The 23,477-nt window shown below is 42.0% G+C and overlaps 1 protein-coding gene across 1 annotated transcript; it reads right to left on the bottom strand.

Moving 5' to 3' along the window:
- Positions 1-5,676: 5,676 nt before the first annotated feature.
- Positions 5,677-22,469, bottom strand: LOC119653409 (pollen-specific leucine-rich repeat extensin-like protein 1). The gene is made up of 6 exons (XM_038057975.1): positions 22,279-22,469; positions 14,122-14,304; positions 6,891-7,799; positions 6,638-6,745; positions 5,873-6,082; positions 5,677-5,813 (listed from the first exon to the last, which is right to left on the bottom strand). The coding sequence occupies exons 1-6, from the start codon at positions 22,467-22,469 to the stop codon at positions 5,765-5,767; spliced, it is 1,650 nt and encodes a 549-aa protein (XP_037913903.1). The 3' UTR covers positions 5,677-5,764.
- Between the last annotated feature and the right edge of the window lie 1,008 nt (positions 22,470-23,477).

Below are 23,477 nucleotides of genomic sequence, written 5' to 3'. Positions count from 1 at the left end.
GTTGGTGCGTTCAATCTCAACCACAGATATTAGTGTTGAGATAGTTACATGTCCAGATTTTAGAAGATTTTGGACGTCGATTTTCTGTTCTTTAATGTAAGAGTGCGAGGACCCGTAAGACTGAGGACTTTGGTTTGGTTAGTGTTTGTCTTCAGTTCGATTTCACTTGCTCCGCTTTACAAATCTAGAACCATTCACCTATGGTCTGTGACTCGGTGGGAAAGAACAGTCGAGGTGTTTGAGTAAATATGACATCATGTATTGAAATCTTCCATGTCCTTTAGCCAAGGCAGCATAAAACATGTCACCGTTAACGAGAAAAAAATATCGGTGACAGATGTTCCTTGCCTTCCTTCGAGGGCTAAGTATCCAACTTCCGACATGCTCTGGGTTACGTAGCTCGGTATTCAAAATTGTGAACTGCTGTAGCTAGCGTTAAACCAGGAGCGTCCACGTCACAAGCTTCCCCGTTTTTCACTCTTCATGGTAAGCTCCTTTAGATGCCGAACTTTCCTGCTGTCGAGCCTCCCTCTTCTGCTTATGGGCTGTAGTATTCGAATTCCCAGTTTCTCCTAAGGTGAGAGCCATACTTTCGTTTTTGGCTGGCTGCGCAGTAGGCACTAAATGCAAGCTTCCCATTGATTGGGAGTTCATGTTTTCTACAGATTTCTCCGTAAGACTCTATAAAATCTGCACCTCGCACTTCAAGACTTTAGACACCCTTAGTGTAGTAGTAAACTAATACAGGCTCCCTACCATGACAAAGTAGTGTCCGAGGGAGCGTCACAATACTATATTAAATTGTTAGATATTTCAAAACAGTCTTGATTTTTACATCGGCCTTCAACGTCCCCGAATTATGCTATTGTTGAGTTCAGTTACCCATTTCAAAATTATTATTATTTGCTTTTTTTTTGCTGCAAATCAAACGGCACCCGCATCAATTTAAGATAATACGCATAGTTTGTTTGCGTGGTCGCTGCCATTAATTTCATATTCTATCATTATTACTTTTTTCCATATTCCAATTGTAATGTATTAAATATACTAAGTGGAATGAATAACATGGATTTATTATCATGCGTAATGGTGGAATGTTAATGATTTGTTTGACCGTCAACGCGTTCAAGGTAGCAAACAATTGTTGTCAGAAGTTACCTATGAGAGTGAAAAGTTTTGCTCGTGGGAAAGATATTTGCGAAGCCTTGAATTTGTCTGATAGTTTTATCAAACGCTAGGGGTATACGCAATGGTGGTTTCACTAGGACAGAGGAAATTATATGGGCCATTTGGGAGTTTAGATAGTGGATCTGTAACAGATGCTTAAGGGATAATTTGATAAGTTTGATTTGGAATACTAAATAAAGTTGATGTTTCGTATCACCCCATGTATCACAACATATGATTTTCATGTATGTTACACTTACAATTTTTCGAATAGTTTTACAGATAATATATTGGTTTTGTTGTATTCTAGCAGAGATCAACTATATTAGTTATTATTGTTATTTTTTCATGCCATTGTCTTTAATTCAAATCAAGTTAAAGATAAATGCTTATTGATAAGAAGGCCTTTGAAAGCCGAGAAAATTTATCTTTTCCACAGGTTGATTTGATTACTTTGCAATTTCTTATCCGTAAATTAAAAAAAATAATATCATTTTAGGAAAAGTAACTATTGCCTGGGCGTTAGTTGGAAAGGATGCAGTTTCGTTGTCTATCCTTTGCGTCCTAAGAGTTAATTTGGAAGTGATTGACTTTTTTTTGTGGAGTGTTCTTGTTGTAATCTAGGTTATTGGTATTCTTACCTATATCGTGTTTACATTTTTGACAGCAAGTTAAAATTCAAAAACGAAAGATTTAAGCGACAAACCTTAAATAAGCTCTATGGGCAAAATTTAATGTAAGATGCACATATGATCGCATAGATACCGCATAGTAGAGGCGATTGTAGTGAGTGAATTGTAGGATTTCGGTGCTAATCAGAAATATTTATCGCGTGTAAAAAAGTTTTTGAAACAATTGATAATGATAATTGGCTATTATGGCTACGGCAGTTTATTGATATACCTTTGATCATTAATTTCGAATTTGCTTTTCCAATATGTCTCTAATTTAAGGGGCTCTCCAATAAAATTAAAAAATATCGTAACATATTATTATAAACTTTAGTTGAACAGAAATTGGTATGAGATATATTCCGCGGTTGCGTAGTCTCATAAATCTTATTTTTATAAAGTATTAATTAAGCTTTTTCATTTGATGTTCCACGTGGCTATAACAGAAACCAGACTGGATACGAGCAGTTACATGAACAATGCAAAGGGGTGCGGAAAAATTATTTAGTAACGATTGCCGAAAAGGAAGGTAGTTTCTCTGAAAACTAGTTTGGATTTCGGAAAAAAGGTTTATGACTGATGCGGCTATCCTGGTGGCTAAAGCCATTCTCGAAAAGGACAAATGTTGTGCAGTGATAACACTTGACGTGAAGAATATGGAGGTTCACAACAGTCTATCTGGGAACCACTCTTGTGGATAATTACCTATAACGAAGTGCTAACCTTAGATCTCTCTACTGGCGTGGCTACTATCGGCTTCGCGGACTAAACTTTTTTTTGGGGTGTAGGGTAGGTGGATGCGTTTACGCACAGAGTGTTGGACTCTCGCAACAATATGCTGTCAGACTACCAACTAAACACCTCCTTGTCATCAGAGAACTAGCCTGGAACGGTTTCACACATTACTTCGGGCTAGCCTTCCCGCTCTCCCGGGTTTGGGAGCCTCCAAGCAGGGAATTCATTTCACCAGCGGCTAGGGAGGGAAGCAAGGTAGTTATCCGTTCAGGGAACCCCTTACCATCCGGTCTCTGTCGGTCGAGTTCAATCTTCTTTGCAATAAGAGGAGCCCGAACATAATGCGCAATATGATTCCAGCTGCCAGCACTCTTCAGTATTTCTCTGACAATGTTGTCTGGAGAAACCTCCCCTGCGTCTGCATAAAGCTGCTAACGAAAGCCGCCCACTTCTCACAAGAGAAAAAGTAGTGGTCACTCCATTGCAGAACACTCAATCAGGAGATCGCGCCTTCCCAGATGCAGGTAAGACTGAAAACTTCCATGCCTGCTTAGAAGTTGGTAAGGAAGGAGCCAAAAGAGTTGCCACTCGGCAAGGGCGGTTGACGTTCTTCACGGGCAACCATCTCTCTTAAGTTCTCGCCCTTACGGCGATAGATAGCTTTGCGTTCCTTGGCAAGGAGGATAACGGGATCACTCCCGCGATCACCAGTACAGCCGGTTCGGATAAGCAGACGCTACTCGCAAAGCTCCCCGCCTCTGCATTTGAGCAAGGCGCTTACGATGCAGCTTTTTGTCAAGGGCATCAGCCCATACCTCCGCGCTATAGAGCAGAATGGACTGCGTTCCTCCCATAAGGAGACGTCTCCTAGTAGATATGGGGCCCCCAACATTCGCAAGGCAGCGACTTCAGCTACACCCTTGTCCGCTGCTGTTTTCATTTGCTCGAAGAAGCTCACCTTCGAGTCGAGCATTAAACCAAGGTATTTAACCGCTGGTTTTGACTCTATAGTCAACTCGCCGATCGATATGGGATGACTACTTTTTGCAGCGCAAGGCTGAAGCCGTGAACAGTCATCCATTCGCTTACTCGTCGTATCAATATGCCAAGTTTGCTTTGCGCTTGTTCAACAGTACGCCTGGCAACAAGCGTCGCAACGGCGTCTGTATAACCGACCAGGCGCGCCTCTTCCGGCATATCGAGTCTCAGCAGACTATCATAAAGACCGTTCCAGAGGTTCGGGACTGACGCTTATTGCACACTTTCTTGATGAGGTCAAGGTTTAAGGCAATTAAACAGTTTACGAATAATGAATCCTGGGCGGAGAGTGACTAATACAACAAACGGAACGAAAAGTTCAGAAGGGGGAAAACATCCGCCCAAAGTGGGAATGTTGGCTAGCGAAGTGAAACCCAAAAAAAAAATGAAAACGGTGGATGGACTAAGGTCTTAAATAAAAAGAAGAACAAGAAACCAAAGGTACGAATTCGTTCAGAGGCAATTGTAATGGTAACAATGCTTACTCCGACTTAAGAGACCTAGGCCGAAATGCCAGTAAAATCCGGGGGGACCCAGAAAGGGGATCTCATGTGTGCGCTGAAAAAATACAGCATAGGAAAAATTGACGGCTTTCGGGGAGAATGTCGCCGTGCTTTCCCAAGTGCAAAGTGCTCGATGATCCGGAGAAGAGATCTTCATTGTTTTGAAACAACAATCCAAGTTGGAGGAATTAGGAAAAGACCCATCCTAAATCTAAGAAAAGTTTGTGACGCCACAATGCGTTTGTTGACGGTAGTGAAAGTTCGAATTGGATAGGTTGTTTGACGTCTAAGGGAACAGATCCCTTTAATAAGGTGCTTGATGTTTGGATACTTCGGAAGCCATTCACCACATACATGGCCCGATCGATGTCAAAGGTGTGGGGAGAAAGCACATATTGTCAACGAGTCAAGCAGAGACCCCAAATGCATTTTGTGCGAGAGAAAGGAGGGACGGAATAACCGCATACTACCGGATGTGGTGGCGACAATGAAAAAATGAAGTTAAGAAAAATAAACCTCAATCATTGCAGGGTGGCACAGGATTTACTTGCGCAGACCACTTACGAATCCGCGATGGAGATTGCTATCATAAGTGAACAGTATAGAAACATTAACGTTGGTGTTTAGGTCAGAGACTCAACAGGTGGAGGGGTGACATGGACATGCGGTCGTTAAATCATGGGTCAGGCAGCTAGTGGCTTTGTGTGGACAAAAATAAGTGATATATGAGGTTGCTATGTACCAACCGAGCTGTCTGAATTTGAAGTGAACTGGCCAGCCTTCGAGCGCCAGAGGAGCGGCTCAATGAAAAATAGGTAGGATCGAATAATCGGAGCATGCCTATAGGGATGCCGGCAAGCCTGTCGAATTCAGCGAAACAAGAGGGAATGTTTTAAAAAGTACCGTTCGGAGGAGTGAGGTAGCGCATATAAAATTGTGGCGGGACGATTCAGAGGCCGTTTGCTTTCGCAGATCACGTGCCCAACCCTCTTGTTACTGACATTTTTCAACGACCGTTGAAGGTGACGCCGATTCCCGCAGTCACCAGAGACGAGCTGTTGGAGATCTGGCGTTGAATAGGCGACAGCAAAGCCTTGGGTGCGGACTGCATGCAAAATAAGGCTCTCAAGCTTCCCTTGAAATGTAAGCCAAAGATGCCGAGTTGTACTCAAGTGAAGCAATCAGAGAGTGCCGGATTGGTATTCGTGGGAGAAAAGAAGTTTTAGTTAGTAAAAATCCCATATTCTGACGTTTCCAGGCCAGAACCTTTTGAAGATTTCCACCCGCCAAAAAAAAAGCAGAGATATGGACAGACGATTCTAATAAGGTTCATACAAGGCCAGCAACCACGTGAGCGCACACAAATGTATTGTACCACATACGCGGCACTAACACGAGCAATTATGCACGGAATTTTTCTTTCGAAATTACCGTCGACAGTCAAAGATGCGCAATGATTTTTCTCCAACAGTTGAATCTCCTGTATAGAGTATTCTTGGCGGGGCGACTAAAATTCGATTATAAGTGCAGGAACGAATCAGAGACATACATCCAAATTATTTGTAATATTGTTTGTATTTCGTGTTTATTAAAAGTAACTTGATCTACTTAATAAAAGCCATTTGAAATCAAACCTCATCTATAGTAACTTTACTGATTGGGACATTCTCCTGGAATATCTTCAAGGCCGTCGCATAATCTGAAAGATGAAAGCATTAAAATTACGGGGAAATCTAGAGATAATTCGTAAGTCAATACTTAGTTTGAAACGCCGCATATTCATCCTGAGTTAAATTTTCTGGCTTGTTATCAGCAATAGCTTTGCAAATTGCAATTTTGATGCACAAAGACTCGGCATCCTCACCATCCAATCCATTAAAAATTTCCATTATCTTCTGATCGAAAACATGGTCGGGTTCAAGTGATCGTTGTCGGGTAACATACGAATATATGTTTCCCACAGGTTTGCTATTGACAACCACAGAAATTAGATTTTTTATGTAATGAAATTATATTATTTGTGTTTTCCTTAAGGTCAATTAGAGGAAATGAGAGTGAAAAACTTTTGTCGGATGCAGTGAAAAGAAGTAACAGAAGAAAGATGCACAGTTTTGTTACTGTTGATGGTATTCACTTGGTCTAAGATCATCACGATGCCGATGACGATCATCACTTTCACTTATCTCTCTTTGATGCAGAAAACATTTATCTTAGATGAGAAGACGATATAGATATCAAAAGAAGATACGTTACAATTTTAAGACTTATTACTCGGTCGTTGCTAATGACGAACAATAGAACGACGAAGAAATGATAGCAATTGCAAAATTAAGCTCATGATGAGGATGATGATGGTGCTTGTGGCAATGGAGATGATCATCGTGAAAATAGGTAGAGTGTTGAAGATGCAGATGGAGAGATGAGGTATGCATTATATTGCTAATTTTTCTTATTATTCGAGGAAAATTTACAAGACTTTTACTTAGAGAGTTTCATGATTTGTTTGCTTGTTTCGGTACTTACGGGCTTGTTGCGTTCGGATTAATCAAAACTACATTGGGAGTCAGCGCGGAGACGAGCAATCCAAATGGAACGATAGCCGATAGGACTTTGATAATCTTGTGCCAGGGCCTGCAAGAAAATTTGAAATGAACAAAATGACTTCTACTCAAATGTGAAAACTGTGGAATGTAATTTTAAGAAAGACAAATCCAATTGCTTGGGAGAGTTTAACTTAACTTCCTACAATTGTCAATCCCCCTTAGTCGTTACTTACAAATTATGCCGATGAGGTGGCCTAGCTACTTCCGTTTCATGATGAAGCGCGCTCGTGTGTGGAAATTTGGTTTGAAATTGGTACTCTGGTGGTGAGGTTGTGATGATCTCATATTTTTCAAAATGCTTGTGGTCTGCGGGGTCATTGCCTTGTCCTGATGGCGGAAAATGTCGAAATCCAGAGTTTGCCTCGTAATAATGTTTTGGAATTTCGGTTAATTCAAAAGGATAAGGACGTGTGGGGATGGAAGGTTTTAATGATTGGGTGATCATGGACAGAGCGCTACTCAAAAAACCTTTCGGGGGTGAATATTCTGTTGGCGGAGGGTAGTATTTATATGGTGGATGTGTTTCAAATTCTGGTTGCTCAGTTGTCCATGCATTTTGAGGATTTGGAGTCTCATTATTTTGGGATTCAGGCCACATCACATAACTGTTATCCGGGGTAGGTCTTGGAGTATGTTGAATATATTCTTGCAAAGAATTAAATTTTGGTTGGTGTTCCTTAAAGTGTGATTCAGATGGGAAGAAGTTCTTTTGAAACGAGCTGTAATCAATTGGTGGTGGTTCTTTCGGAACGGGCCGCTTTTCAATGTAGTGATGTGTTGGTTTGAAATCTGGACCTTGATGCTGAGGTTCTCTGTAGACAAGATCTCGTGCCGAGTTTTGATGTACTGGTTCCTCTGGAGGTGGCCTGGGAGGTGTTTGACAATGATGTTTAACTGGATTGTGGGCAGGTCGGCGTTGTAGTAACGCTGAAGGCCTAAAATCTGTTTCGAACATTGGTTGGAAACTATCTTCAGCGAATGATGGTCCTCCTTGAGCCATCCTCGTAGCAACATCTTTAGGAGACGGTATAAATGATTTTGTTGTTGGCTGATTTAATGGAGTTCGACGGGGTTTTGCTGAGCTGCAATGGAGCAATGATATATTTCTTATTTTCAGGAAGGATTTTAATTCCTCTGAAGTAATTTATTTTAATAATGATAATGAATAATTATAGCAGACAATACTATCCACTAGATGTTGTGATAGAATGTTAAACATTAATAGCTCCCCCGTGGCTGGGCTCAAGCTTGGCTGCAAATGGAGGAAGTATTGCTGTGAAATATTTTTTCAATTTTAACGATTAAAGGACACCCAAATATCTCATTAGCTAGGTAGGATAAATGCAAGACCGTTTTGTTGAGAGATGGTAGACTAGCGGTTCCCAGCTTGGGAAACACTGTTGCCGAACTGAGCGTAACGAATATCAGCCACCACAGCACTCCTAAACCGATACCGTCGACATCGGGAAACAACAACGGGAAAAAACAAAGTCTGATAACAATGTCAGTAGTCGCAAACGAGCGAAAAAAATAGAGGTCCATTGGAATCCTGCTTAACAGCCAGTATCAGAAGGTCATAATATTCCGAGCAAGATTGCGAAGAATAAGGAGCCCGATACTGTAGTCGAGCGGAATGATAAGGACCTCGCTAAACACTAAGCGATTGTGGAAGAATGCCATTCCAAACGCTTAGGAAACCAGCAGAAGGCAAAACCTACCGTCTTCAAGCGCAATCGATCTCAAGATGGGGTCGAACAGCAAAACAGGAGGAGCAGAGTGTGCAAGGGGTCAGATGCCATGCAACCGCTGCAAACAGTGAAATAGCTGGCGGACGGTGATTCCGCTAGCGTCATGCTGGCGCCGGAAGTGTGGACCAGTGTTCGGGCCCGCCTATCGTAAATGGCCATCGAACCGATCATGCTGAGAGTTGTGTAGATAAATCCACAATGCTCGAAGTGCTCTGCTAATCTGTTAATCTTTCTGCTAGAGGAAGAGATCGACGTCGCATTAATACAGGAGCTTTGGATTCGAGGAGTCCAAGTTACGAAAAGGCCACAAAGGAAATATCCTAATTTATTTTGCAGTACAAGAGACACTGATCGAGACAGACCTAGAGCATGTATCCACGATAGGAACAGCTTGCTTTTCTGTGTCTGGATCTGAGTTCGACCGGCTTGACCGTGGTCAAATTGGATCAGGTAGATGCGGAAAATATGTAGATATCCTCGTCTTACTCCTCCAGGAGAACTACAAAATTTGACATCCACATTCGTAGTAAAGAAGGCCAACATGTTGATAGGCTGCGACGCCAATGCAAGGTGTACGCTTTGGGGCAGCTCGGAAATTAACGAAAGAAGTGAGTTTCTCTTTGAATTTGTTATTAACCTTTTGGTAAGTAACAGGGGGCAGTACATCAATCTTAATTTTCTCCAACTAGGAGAACTGTTAGGGTTGAGAAGAGCTCCCAGATATCAATCTAGTAATCGGCAATATAATTTTTCAGATCACATTTCGATATTTTTCAGTCTAAATCTTGTTGTAGATATTTTCAACCCTTCTAGAGACATCAGGAGGATCAACTGGAGAAAGTTTGGTCAAGTTACGAAGCCTAACTTCAGAAGTTGGTTAGGGAGATTTTCAACATTTGCTGCAGACAAAGATACTGCAGTTATACAAGGACCGCCTGAAAAAGCACAAGTCAGCCATCAGTATTGCCAGGAAGTAGTCGCGGTTGAACAATTGTCAGAGCATTGAAAACACTAGCGAGTCTGCGAGACTCAGTGAAATGTTTGTTAAGGAATATAGGGATCCATTCTTTCTTAAAAAGTCGGAAGGTTCTTGGATGGAATTTTTTGGTGAAACCTTGGAGTTGCTGTACTTCTCTGCCAGCGGGACTGTGATTCAAACCGGAACTTATGTAGTTTCAGTCTTTTGGCATTATTAAGTCGGTAATTACCGAAGGTAAAATCGGTTGGCCTATAGACAGCTTGTCCCTATGTAGATCCACGGGTCCTGATGGCATAATGCCTACAAAAGCAGCGAGAAAGGTTTGTGGCGTGGTTCCTCGAGATTTACTGAAAATGCATTTTTTCGGACTACACTATTGGAAACACCCGGGTTTGGTTTTCGCACCGAACCCGACCAGGGTCGCCCATGATTTGCGAAGGACTTTCGGTGAATCAGACTGACGTCTTTCATGTTGAAGACCCTAGAGCGCGTCCAGGACAACTACTTAAAGACAACCATGGAGAGGATGCAATTCTCCGAGTCTCAATGGGCCTACCCCAAAGAAAAATATAGAAATTGCTTTTAACGAGGCATTTGGTACTTTTGAGCGGTTGCCCCACTACGAGCAATACATTTCAGTTACCTTCCTGGATATAGAGAGAGAATTCAGCAATATTAGTACCAAAGCCATCTAGAGGCTCTAACCAGAATAGAATTGCATAAAATACCCCCAAACATTGAATAATATCCATGTTAACAAGCGGGATAAGTCTGATCTGGGAGATAGCTTCTTGACGAGTGTTGTGAGCCGAAGTATGTTTCGGGGTGATGCCATCCCCTCGGTGCTATGGTTGATAGTGATGTACAAAATTATTCGCATATTAGTTAGGAGCGGGGTGAAGGATGTAGTTTATGCCAACCACTTGGTGATATTGGTGTCAGGGGTGTTTCCCTCAGTTATTAGTGAAATCAAAGAGGGATTGTTGAAAAATGTGTGCCTGAGGGCTAACAGAGGAGGACTCGGCATAAATTCAACAAAAACTGATGTTATTCTCCACCCTCCGCGATTAAATGAACAAAGGTTGGGTCTTTCCTCCAATGAAAATATCTGCGTGTGATTCTGGATCCTCAGCTAAATTGGAGATTGAAGACAGAATTGAGAGTTGATATGGTTTCTAGAGCCTACTACGGCTATGCTAGCAAGAAAACCTTTGTAACGAAATGGGACCTTCGACCGGGGATGGTTCTTCGGATGTAGACAGTCGCCTAACGTACGGTTTTATTGTGTAGTGGCAGGCGTTGAACAAGAAGTGCAGTAGTGCCAAGCTTAATAAGAATCAAGGAGCCGCGTGGACAGGCGCTATTGGATTCTGGAGTCCTGCCCGGCAGATGACCTTAACGTACTCTTATACCTCCTTCCGTGAAACTCCACATTGAATACGCTCTAGCGCTTGCTGCCATAGTAACATCTTGGACGAAGTAGCTTCACGAGGAGTTTTTCTGTGGACTCTGTGGATGACGGTAGAGTGGAACTCCAGCGAAGTATGGCAAGGTTAACATCTGTCATATTATTCACCAAAGTATCAGAAATGGTCTGGAGTCGGTGTGGGGTTTCCTTGGATATCCACAGTGTGGCCGAATCAAACGATCTCTCGGGATTCGCCAGTGTATTCTAAGTAGCTTGTAGCCTGCTGGGGCATGATCCGAGCGCGTGGGGTTTCCTTGGATACCCGCAGTGTGGCCGAATCAAACGATCTCTCGGGATTCGCCAGTGTATTCTAAGTAGCTTGTAGCCTGCTGGGGCATGATCCGAGCGCGAAGTGTTGCAAGGTTAACATACGTCACATTATTCTTTACCAAAGGATTAGAAATGGTTTGGAGTCGGTGTGGGGTTTCCTTGTATACCCACAGTGTGGCTGAGTCAAACGTTCTCCCAGGATTCGCCAGTGTATTCTAAGTGGAAGTGGATTCTGATAACAAGCCTGCCTCCAGCTGGGGCATGATCCGAGCCCCAAGTGTAACATAGCAATTCCGGCCGCCAGCCAGGCAGCTATGTACACCGTGTTGAGATCCTCTAGGATAATGGAGCAGTTCAGCGACGTATTGGATAGTCTTGGGGCACACTCAGAGTCACCTTTCTCTAAGTTTCCACTCCAAGAAACATAGAGGGAAATCAGTGGACTGACGAACTGGCCCAATCGGCAGAGCTTTCGGAAACCCTCAGGCACTTCCTTTGTGATTGCTCAGCCCTAGGTAGAACTAGGTAGTGGACACAAGGTAAACCATTTTTTGAGGATCTCAAAGAGACTTCTAGTTGTAGGGTAGGAGAAATGCTTCCCTTCGTGAGTAACATGAGCTGGTTATGAAGATCTTCGCCGATGGGACTCTCCCTTACTTTTACCACAGCAGTGAAGGCCTTATGCTTTGCTCATATCTTAGGTTAAGGCTGCATAGGATGCTGGTTCTCAAATTCCCTTAGGAAATTGTGTAGAGTCGGGCTGGGTGCCGGCTCTGCCGACTGATATTGATCTGTGGGGCTGCTGGTCATGTTTTAAGGAAAGGCAAGAATTGGCTGATGAAACACCTGAAGTGACAGCTGCTGCCTGATGTTGTGAAATATGTTACCAAGCTAAAGAAGGCACAGTGTACGCCCACAGCTGCATAACCAAGGGGGTGCTTAGTCACAAAATGTGAACTTCGAATACTTGAGCACAATGACGGGAAATGGCCTGCGGTTTAATTTGAGCTCTAATGGGATGAAGTAATAAAGAATCTTTGAGAAGATATATTCTGACTAGTTCTAACAAGGGCTAGGGAGAACTGCTATGTTAGAATATAAGTTTTCCGTAACAAATGCCTGCTGTGACTGAATAGAATGAATGAGAATGAACATTTCGAACCAGAACCGAGAATAAAGATTTCGAACCAGGAGCAGATTGCTGAATGAAAATCGAAGGCGTAATGTACTTATGTACCGCACCTTCATTTGTTAATGATCTTCATTTCATTTTTAAGGGGATGACGCCGTACTTCGGATCCGTTAGTTAATATGGAAGGTCATGCATCATTTAAGGTGTTAAAGTTATCTCTAGTGCTTCTCCTTCTTCGTTAGCCTTTGTTATGTTCTTTAATGAAGTTTGTTTGTCTAGAAGGGGTCCTCCGTTTTTCTCGGCCATTGCTTGGGCCAGGCAGGGAGGGTGTTATTTCTTTATGTAGATATCGAGCCATTGTCATTTCAATCGGCCTTTGGGTTATTTCCTATCGACTTATACGCTCGGACCAATCTTTAATATTGGGTTCTCATCAATGCGAGTGATGTGGTTGTAATGACGCGCAGCATTATATCGACTTCGGATGTCCTCCTTTCGGATGTGATCCTAGCAAAGCAGCTTTCATGGTCTCCGGTGTTTGGTCACCACTCAAAACATAAATGGCAACAGGGCGAACGATACTGCTTGAGTTTTTAATTTATGGCATTCGTAGATGCGTCGATCATAAAGAACGGCACTTCATCCAAATAGCACTAATGCATGTAGCAATCTATTTTCAGGTCCAGTTTCCTTTTCTCAATAATACGAAACTTATCTCAGTTTCGCGGATAAAGAAAATGGCACTTGAGGGATACCACAGACTGGTTGGCTATGCTTCCAAAGACAGTTCCTTTATTATCTACACATGCTCTCTTCTGTGATATGATAATTAATTTTGGGATTTTTTTTTATTTCAAGTCCATTTACTATGTTCGAATTTAAGTTTTATTTAGCATATTAGACATTATTGGAATTGAGTTGAACGATGAATTGTTCGGCAAATATGAATAATATTAAGATAAGAGGAAAATAAATGATTTAAACTAGAAACCTGATCTGCATTAACCGAGGTACTGAGTAAACGGAGGTGTTGCTATTCGGTAGCATTGTTGCCCATAGTGTTTTGTTGCTGTGAAGTAATGGTGTATAGCATACTCCTCAATTATTTCAGAGCTGCATTTTTCATCCGCGATGGCAGCTTTAGTGAACGTGTGCTTATGAAGCAAACTTTTCAGACTAGTGTGCGTTTTCCTTTCGCAGGAAAGTTGAATATTCTTCATTTATTTTTCCCCAGGGGGAGACCGCCACTCAATCTGTATTACTTCCTAAAATTTTAATTCAGCTGTCAGTTACGACGGACTCATATAAATTAAGTCAACAAGCAAATTCAGATCTTTTTTGAGAAAAACAGCATTTTGCCTATGCTTATAGTACAGCATATGATTACCTTTGTTGACGAATTACCGGTTCTCCATGATCGTTATTGGCTACTTTCTGAGCCCAATCGTCCTATTGAATATAAATAGCTGAAGTATTTTTTATGGGTACTTTCCACTCTGAAGGTGATTACAAAAATTCTTTTACTTTTTCTAAATCTGACTTTGCAATTTGAATTTTCTTTCTAGCATTTGAGAGGAATACGTAGAATGACTAAACGAAAGACTTAAGCGAGTAACTTCACTCTCTGTGCCTGTCCATGGCTATCAAAAATAAATGTTAAAAGTTTGGAGTGCGCTCAGATGATTTTCCATGGGATCAAATTTTAGAAATCCGAGGGATTTCGATGACTAACCTGCATTTGCATTTTTTTGTTTTGGCAAGATTAACCAATTTGATTTGGTCATAATTGAGCCGTGCAAAATATTACCTGTTTTCCTTTACCTTGGCTGGAATTGGGCTTGTTTGATTGTTGGAATTACTTCTAGGGGTTGTTGCATTTGTTACGTTACGTTGGTTTGCTTCTGGTCTAGCATTTGTCGTTTCGTTTGCTGGGGTTCTATCGGGAGCCAGAGTAGCCTGTCTATTGATGTCTGTTGAATTGATTTCTCTCCTGAAAATTGGGGAAAACTTGTTGATAATCTCTTTATTGATCGCTTTTTTGCAATTAATTTTTATGTATATATTCAATAGTAATAGTTAATAGCCATAAATAAAATGTGCGATGAGTACACGTACACATATATCATTTAGAAACTTCACAGGATATCGACGAAGTTTGTGGCATAACTAATCCAAATGGATTTGCGAGGGTTTTATTAACGCGGTAAATTTTTGCTAGGAGGATTTTCAAGGACATTTGCTAACACTTTGGTGATGGGATAAGAATTAGCGCAGGGTGCCCAAAAATCATTTTCATTTGTTACGGACAATGATTTTGAAGAGATGGCCTCAAAAAAAGGAACACTCTAAATGTGGTAGCCAACTCAGGGCTATGGATGAGGGAATTCGAGTAAAGTTTTTGTCCGGCAATAAGGAAATAGTTATATGGAACAATGCAGAACCGGAGCACCAGATTATAACTAAGAATGAATAGGCGGCCGTCGTGGAGGGCGGCGCATTAATGTTGAATAAAATACGAAATGATTCAGAGGAACAGGACTATCATGATCCGTCTATACCCCGATGCTTTCTTGTTATTTCTCACTAAAGTGAAAATAGCAAGAAGATACAGTACCACTAATCGCAGTCCTTCACAAAGCAACAGCTGAAATTTACGAACAACAGATTGAATTTTGCCGTCCAAGATCGACTAAAAAGTCTACTTATATCACTTAAGAACAATAAGAATGCACCAGAATAGCAAAAGTGGATGCCGTCTGGAAAAATAAGTGTAGTAAGACCAAAAGCACAAACGACATACGAGAAAGGAAGATAATCAAAGAAGTCCAAGAGAAGCCTGTTTACTACATCAAAGCGGACAAAGGGAATGTACTTGTTATATTCGACAAACAAGACTATGAAACCCAAATGAAGGATAAGCGGGAGAATGGACCGTGTAGAAAACCTAGGACCGATCTTCTACCACAATTCGTAAAACATGTGGACAGGGAATGGCGATCAATTTTGAGAACTTATATAATGAAAATAGGGACTCACGGTTTTGTCCAGGCCACCACTGCCCTGGGAGCAGGATGACCGAAAGGGGCAACATTTAGAAAACGCTCCTTTATATATTCGCAAAAACAACAACAATTCGCATCCTTGTCATGAGGCACTGTCTGATGAGTTGCCTCTGCCCTGGACGCAACCGTTAGTCTCTATTTTTAAATGTTTGGGTGCTATGCCCGAGGGGTCCGTGGATCAAAAAACGTGAGAGTAAGTTATTCTCCATTTGGTCCAGCCCAATCCCATCCCACTATCCTAAACAATAATAGAATGAAAGTCTAAAAACCCAGTACCTCTTAGGATCAAAGAACGCCCCAAGACCCATAAATCGTTCTCCCAGAAATTTCTCTGAACCATCAAATAGCCAAATGGTTGTGAAAGAATTCCAGAATATGGAAAAACTGTTTGAGACTGGATCAGTCAAGAATTCAAGTTAGTTCTCCAAGGCTACAATTGATTGGGAAAATCGAGGAAGACAAATTCTTTATGTCCTTTGAGGTCGAAACTTATTTTCGATTCACCTGGTTAAAAAACCAATCGCTCTAGTAGAGGATTTGCTATATTTCACATTTTTTCCTTCAGTAGCTCCCCTGTATTTTTATGATTACGGAGGGAACCGCAATTGTATTCTTCAGCTCCGCTCCTTCACATTCCTCCTCTCCATTGCAAACCTCTCACATGCTCTGGATCATTCGCTATCCCACCGTATCCAGAACTGCTTATAGCAACGACCATGACTCGTGAGCAACTGGGTAACGTGATAGTTGGCCTCTACGGTTTTCGCTCAAGCCATATCCTAACGCTAGGAATGAACCTGTGCGTTCGAGATAGATTCATTCCATCTGCCTTGTCAGAGGTTGTATCTATGTTGACTGGGATCATGACCGCAACCATAGCGTCGCAAACCCACAAAGCTATCAGCTGGTTAACGGAATTCATCTGCTTTTTCCTCTTAGAGTATGTAAACGCTTCCGTTCACACCGGTCAAAAGCAATCTCTGACAGTGTTTTGGCCTACTAGCACCAGCTGCCTTTTAATAACAGCTGTGCTCCCTAAGGGTCAGTTTGCTAGCAATCATCACCACCAGGTACTTGATAGCCATCTTCGAGAAGACCGTATGTCCATCGACTTTTACTTTCAAAGTGTTCTATTTTCTAATGAAACAAACCCACCAAATATCCATGAACACCTTTTTAATTCCTTCTTTTAGCCGCTGCTCGAAGATGTAAGCATCTGCCCATACCCGGCAAGTGTAGCCCTGGGTGAAGCATAGCAGATGAATATGATGTTGGTTCATTTCACTTTTCCTCTGATGAACCCATCTCCGGATGTTACATTACTCCCTGGAACGCTTTTTCTCCGCAAGTTCATAGCGTTGCTTGGTCCGTTTGGGTTTTGATCAAAACTCCACCACCTTGATTTCGATATGGCTCACTAATTATGACATCAATGTTATTCTCGCGGGTGGTGTGGGAGAGTAAGTCCTGCGTCGCCTGGTAGTGATTTCTATCTTCATTTGTGATCTGTGTTGGGGGGGGGGGTTCTACAGTATTCCGGGTATTTCCTGCAGCCTCCTTCACACCCTCCTTCCCTTTGCAGATTAAGCAATTTGGTTCAGCTTAGCAGTCCTTGCTAATATGGCTTTCTGCTCTGCAGCTTTTTCATTGTTTCGACCTGTCATTCCAACTGGTCCATGCCTTCGTAATTGACCGAAGCCAAGGCATGTTTCCGGATGCATTCATGTGTACGCCTATAACACATCTGCCGAACGTTCCCTTATTCGCATGAAGGGAAGCGCCTGATGGGATATTTGGCAAGTCCACTTAGAATATCTAGATACATTGGCGTCCAGCTCCTTATGTACTGTTCAGTGGAGACCATGGTTTGCTAATCTCTTACAAAAAAGCTAATCTCAGGCAACATATTTGATAGGCGGAGTCTGAAGAAAACAGAGTTTCTGTCCAATCCGACCGTCTCCGATGCGATACACATGATCATGTCAGAAATATTGAACCGTTCAGATGATCAAGCGGTGCTGAGTAATTGATGTCCTTTCCGATTAACGGATTGGGAAACATCCTAAATCTAAAATCTGTTGTCGCATAATTCTGAATATCATTTTTTTTGGGATCCAGATACTAGTTAACCGCAGGAATTTGAAATGCCAAGGTGTGATTATCGTGTCGATGGTTAAATAACCACAGGGGTCAAAATGTGGCCAAGAACCGTGAACTTAAATAACCCCTATTTTCAAGCAGCCTTGTCTCGGCAAAAGGCGGTTCTGTCGAAATCGACTTATTTATCTCGATAAGACAAAGGTCATGGCAAGCAGCTAAGACAAAATTAAAAACCCAAAACACAAAAGCATAAACTAAACTTCGGTCATGACGATCCAACCCTGAATATTGGGTTGCTCATCGATGGAAAACCCAAGTGTAAACCCAGATTCTCGACTTATTTAAGTGGGAACCAATCCTATTGGAAGTCAGTTCTAAACAGGCGGGCTGAAATTTATTTCGTAATGCGCATGGGTCTACCTCCAACCACTTCGGAATTCAGGCAAGACACGGGAGGGGGAGGGGGGGGGGGTGACGTACAAAATAGAACTGAGCGTTCGAGTTAAGATCCTTAGGAGACGCGTTAAATCCATTTCTAGAATTGAGAAAACAATCCAGATAATCACAACTATCATGGGAGAAGCTTTCAAAAAGGGCTGTCCATTGGAGATGACAGAGAAGGGTAAAATCTCATGGTAAAACTTGGATTTGGGCAAACAGAGGGGAACGCAAGGGTGCTGCTCAAACGAGCTCTAAAGTCTGATTCAGCCGCTGGTTGGAGTCGGTACAAAATGGCTTAGAAAGCTCTAAAAAAAGAACATACAGCTGAGCGATAGTCCTAGAGACGCTTTTTCGAGGAGATCAACTCTCTCGCTGAAGTGGATCCTTGTCAAAGAACGCAGCCAGCCGCTGAGTTATTTGCGGTTACAGAGTGCGTGGTATACGGAAAGCGATGAAGAAACCGAAAATCATTTACTTGAAGTGCACTTCCTAGCCAGCATTCAAAATAGATGGATGGTGGATACTGAGGGCTGTATCCAATGATGAATGATTGAGCTCTGGCATGCAAAGTAGTGTCACGTTCCATCAATACAAGTCTGCGAGTCCAGATGACATTATTCCTGCTCTAGTAATAGAGGGAATAGGCGCACTGAGTCTATATATTCGGAATGTGTACCGTGATTGCCTAGCGCATGCTTATATTCCATTTAACTGGTGTGATGTAAAGATGATATTTATTCCTAAGCCAGCGAAACCCACCTAGACGGAAGCAAAAACAGCTTCCTTCCTTCCTTTCTACTTAAAGGACTAGAAAGACTAGTAGATCGCCCTTTTTTTTTTTCTTTTTTTGGGAGTAGGCTAGGTGAACGCGTTTACGCACAAGTGTTGGACTCCTGCAATACCACTCTGACTACCAACTAAACACCTCCCTGTCATCAGAGAACTCCTTTCTACTTAAAGGACTAGAAAGACTAGTAGATCGCCCTTTTTTGTTTTTTTTTTTTGGGAGTAGGGTAGGTGAACGCGTTTACGCACAAGTGTTGGACTCCTGCAATACCACGCTGACTACCAACTAAACACCTCCCTGTCATTAGAGAACTAGCCTGGAACCGTTTGACACATTACTTCGGGCTAGCCCTCCCGCTCTCCCGGCTTTTAATTTATTTAATTTAATTGCTGGTTTTGACTCTATAGTTAACTCGCCGATCGATATGGGACGCAGGGTCGGCATTCTCCTTCTGGTCAGGATGACTACTTCGGTTTTTTCCAGCGCAAGGTTGAAACCGTAAGCAGTCATCCATCCGCAATCCCTCAATATCCGCAAGAGATAGCCTGGCACGTGAAAGGAGTTCTCTAGTGTGCCTAGCATATCTGTCCATCTTACGGAATTGAAGGCATTTCTGACATCAAGCGTTATGAGGAGCACTATCCGTCGAGATCGGCGCCTGTATGCCCCGGCTCGATTAAACGCATCTACGACCTCCATAAGAGTATTCACTGTAGATTTCCCTGTTCTAAACTCGAACTGCCTTGCGGATAAGTCCCCGGCAGCACGGATCGCTTCAGCGAGTCTACCTCTGATGAGCTTCTCGAGCACTTTCCGGAGTCTGGCCACTTTCCAGCGACAAGGAAAAATGTCTTCCTTCAAGCACGCGTTGAACACTTCAAACAGCAATTCTGAACGTTGGCGGAACACCAGTGTGTAAACTTCCGCCGGGATGCTATCAGGACCTGGCGCCTTCCTGTTTTTCATAGTCAGAACCGCTTCTTCGAGCTCTCTCATTGTGAAAAGAGGGCAATCCACGACGTTTTCCGCGCTATTTACATCAACCCTGGGGTCTGGGGAACAATGCCCGCACAATGCGGTCCATCTGATCGGTGCACATTATGCAGGGCTTCCGCAGAGCCCCGAATTTCCGAGTGACAAGCTTATAGCCAAGTCCCCACGGGTCCTCATTCACCTCGTTAACAAGCTTCTGTCAGCCGCGAGCTTTGCTTTTATTTATAGCGCTGCGGAGTCTCCTTTTTGCTGATCTATCATATATTGTGATCGGTATAGATCGGTCTAAGAAGGATATATATGTACATATTAAGGTGAACACTTCACTGTAGGCAACATGGTTACCAGAAAGGCAGATGCAAGGAGACGGCACTCCATAAGCTCGTGGTAAAAATTGAGAAGATGATGTCTGATAAAGAATACGCTTTAGGCGTATTCAGGGACACCGAAGGCGGCTTCAGTTATGAATCACTTGTGCAACACAGCATGCAATCCATCCACTGTTAATCGGTTGAATTCTTCTATGTTAGGGGAGAGAAGGGTAACTCATATTAGTCGGACAGAAGTTTATTGAGGCAGGTTATCTTAGGATTTGCTTAAACGGAGCGGTTCTCTTTCTTCTGTTATAGCTTCTAGATATCAATACCTTTGCTATCGCTGCTGGAGGACACAAAGGTCTTCGCACAAGTACTTGCGGACGATCTAGCCGTAATAGTAGTTTGCAGGCACAACATGTGAACGCTTGAATATAAGTCTGCATATAATCCGCAGTTGGTGTCTCCAAAACGGACTTACAGTGAATTCTAGGGAGACTGAGCTAGTGATGTTCAATTACAGCGGTCAGGTGGGGCCGATATATGCTACCACCTTATCAGGAGCGGAAATCCAGCTAGTAGAAACAGTCAAATATTTAGGACTACATTTCGACTCCAAGCTAATGTGGACGCACTATATTCAGTAACAATACCAGAAATCCTGCAAAATGCTCTGGTGCTGTAAGATTGCGATAGGTAAGACCTGGGGATTTTCACTAAAACGGATTCATTGTATGTATACGTCGATAATAAAGCCTATTTTGATGTAGGCATTATCTGATGCCCGAGATTGAATTTTGCTAACAGTATTACTGGAGGATTCGGTACTACGCCAACCACGGCCCTCGAAGCTATCCTAAATCTTTTCCTTCCCCCCATCTTCATTCTCAGGTAAACGGAAAGCAGTTGACTACTCATATAGGCATGACACATTTGGCGTGGGGAAAGGCGGCCAATCATACGATCATGCGTCCATTTGCAAATTCTTTGGCAAACATCAGGTGATTTTGAGGCCCGCCGATCATTGAAAAGATTGATCTTTGAAAAGATATAATCCGTCGTAATTACCAAAAGAAAAGAATGGTCGATAAATGGTTACGATTTTTTTGGGATTACAAACTTAATAATCTTGACTGACAGGTCAGTCATAGAAGGCAGATTGGGCGCGAGGGTGTTCTCAGGAAATCCGATTATGGAACTGGCCCGACTTCTCGGGAAAATGACGACCATATTTCAGGCGGAGATGTTTGCCATTTCATTGGCGGCAGAAGAATATTTGAGAGAAAAATGGTGGAGTCGCAATATTCGAATCTGTTCCGACAGGCGGGCAGGATTATCAGCACTAAGAAAGAATGAAAGATGATATCAACCCAGTTAGAGTGGAGCCAGAACGAAACATTCCTTCTATGTGTGCTAGGACACTCAAACATTGCTGATAATGAGAAAGCTGACTCGCCAAGGTTCTGGATCCACAAAGGTGTGGTCAGAACCAATTTTTGGCATCTGGCCATCCACTGTCAAGTCTACTTTGAAGAGTGAAATTGGAAGGATTCAGGGAATGGAGAAATTTGAGTTTCTGCTGATAGGCGAAAATCTTTGGGAAAGAACTTAAGAAGTGGAGCAAGAAAACCGTGGTAGGGCTTTTAACGTGACACTGCTGTTAAACTACGAGATGGAAAAAATTGGAGAGGTGGTCTCAGCTATATGCAATGCCAATGTGAGGAGGAGACAGAGACGGCTTTGCACTTCATATGCAGCTGCCCAGCCTCCTCAGACTTCAGACGAAGATTCTTTGGTAAGGTTTTCTTCAACGAGCAGTTTTTCCATTCCCTGTCTTTGATGAATGTACTCAGATTCTCAGATGAAATATTATAGGAATCGGGAAAGGGTTTTCGAGTAGCATATTAGCACTGGTACTAGTGTTTGAGTAAAACGTACTGAGCATCAATTTCCGCATTAGAGGAGTACCAAGGAATTGGGAAATATAATGCTTCGAAAGACTACATGGGAGAAGTGAGTTTAAGACTGCCACCGAGATGTCTAGTCTAGTTTATCATTAAATTATAAAGCAGAGTAACAATTTATGAGTAAGTACCAGGGAGAAAAAGCACCTCTTAATGTTTCATGACCGCAGGGGAAGGAGGTCGAAACTAGTGCAAAGCAGAAAAATTTTCAACGTTTTGCGTGGTGATTATAAGGAGGAAGGATAAATTTTTCACAGGAAATATGAAAATAATTGGAAAGATGTAAAATATTAGTTAACTTACGTCTCATTTCTCATCATCGGTATGTCCTGAGTATTATTCGCACTAGGATACACAACTGGCCCTGTTGAGTTCACATTTCCACTGACATCCACTGGTTCTTCCTCTTCACCCTCATTCTCATACACCCGAAAGGTGTGAGCAAACACCACAATTTGCAGCACCAGAACAAGAATTATAAATACCTTTACCATCTTTTATCGGGAATGGTATCTAATTAAACAAGAAAGATTCTTTCCTCGACTACAAGCACCATGAGGAACATCTAGACAAAAAATAAGGCAGACGAAATGTCATCCATGCTTATTTATAACATTCTTTCAATGATTTTTATCTAGGCCTAGGTGACTTTCTTCTCCCACCTCCTCCGTGTTCAAAATTTAAGTGTTCATGCAGTTTTGTAATAAAAGTAATTTTTAAGTTGGTTATTGTCTATGTTCACGTGGTAGAAATGTTTGCGTTTTGAATCAATTTTCGTAGCAATTCTTCTTTGAATGATGGCGGTTTGTTGATAGAGTCATGTTTAATTCCTTGGTTCGATTGCGACATTAATTGTAGCTGAACAAATGATTCCATGGAGTTCTGCAGTATTGTGGCCTTTGTTGGGTTTGAAATACTATTATTCGGGATAAAGTTGGATTGCATTGCTACCAGTTGCACTGGAGTTATGTGTGAATGGAAATGGCTTGTTATGAAATTATCTTGTAAAATTTCACTACTTAATTGGAGTTTGTATCGGGACAGTTTAAATTTAAATCTTGGAAAACTTTGTGTTTTGAATAACTAACACGACTACGCTAATTAAATGGTTGTTTATTGTTAATATGCTCAAGTAGGTCAGACTTTTTCAAAGGTCGCTACTTTTACTTCTCCTTCTTTTATTGGACCAGTGATAAGCGAGATGAGCTTTTTTGAACTACTCAACTACTTATTACGATATTATATTATAGATTCATACTTATCAGCGTCTTGTCATTAAAATACGTATACGATTTTGCAACAATTTGTAAAGTCCCATCTTCATATCCATCCCCCAGCCCGGACTTTATAAATATATATGGTACGGTTTACATTCATTTTTAAAACAAAATTTTGTTAAAATGGGCTCAATGTTTGCTTGTCTATCTTTTCCTTTAAGGAGATGAAAATCTTCGAAACAGATTGCTCTGGATCCACCAGTGTGTGGAATGTTTACCCAATAA

Source organism: Hermetia illucens, chromosome 4, assembly GCF_905115235.1.
Source record: "Hermetia illucens chromosome 4, iHerIll2.2.curated.20191125, whole genome shotgun sequence".
NCBI lineage: Eukaryota > Metazoa > Arthropoda > Insecta > Diptera > Stratiomyidae > Hermetia > Hermetia illucens.
Note: the sequence above shows the minus strand (reverse complement) of the source record. Positions and strands in the feature narration are given on the sequence as shown.

Excerpts from the sequence above, each read along its gene's own strand:
- LOC119653409 (XM_038057975.1), bottom strand. The coding sequence starts at position 22,469 with ATGGTAAAGGTATTTATAATTCTTGTTCTGGTGCTGCAAATTGTGGTG. Across the intron at positions 6,746-6,890 it reads CCACCTCATCGGCATAATTT|GCCCTGGCACAAGATTATCA; the intron begins GTAAGTAACGAC and ends ATTTTCTTGCAG. Across the intron at positions 6,083-6,637 it reads AATCCGAACGCAACAAGCCC|CAAACCTGTGGGAAACATAT; the intron begins GTAAGTACCGAA and ends GGTTGTCAATAG.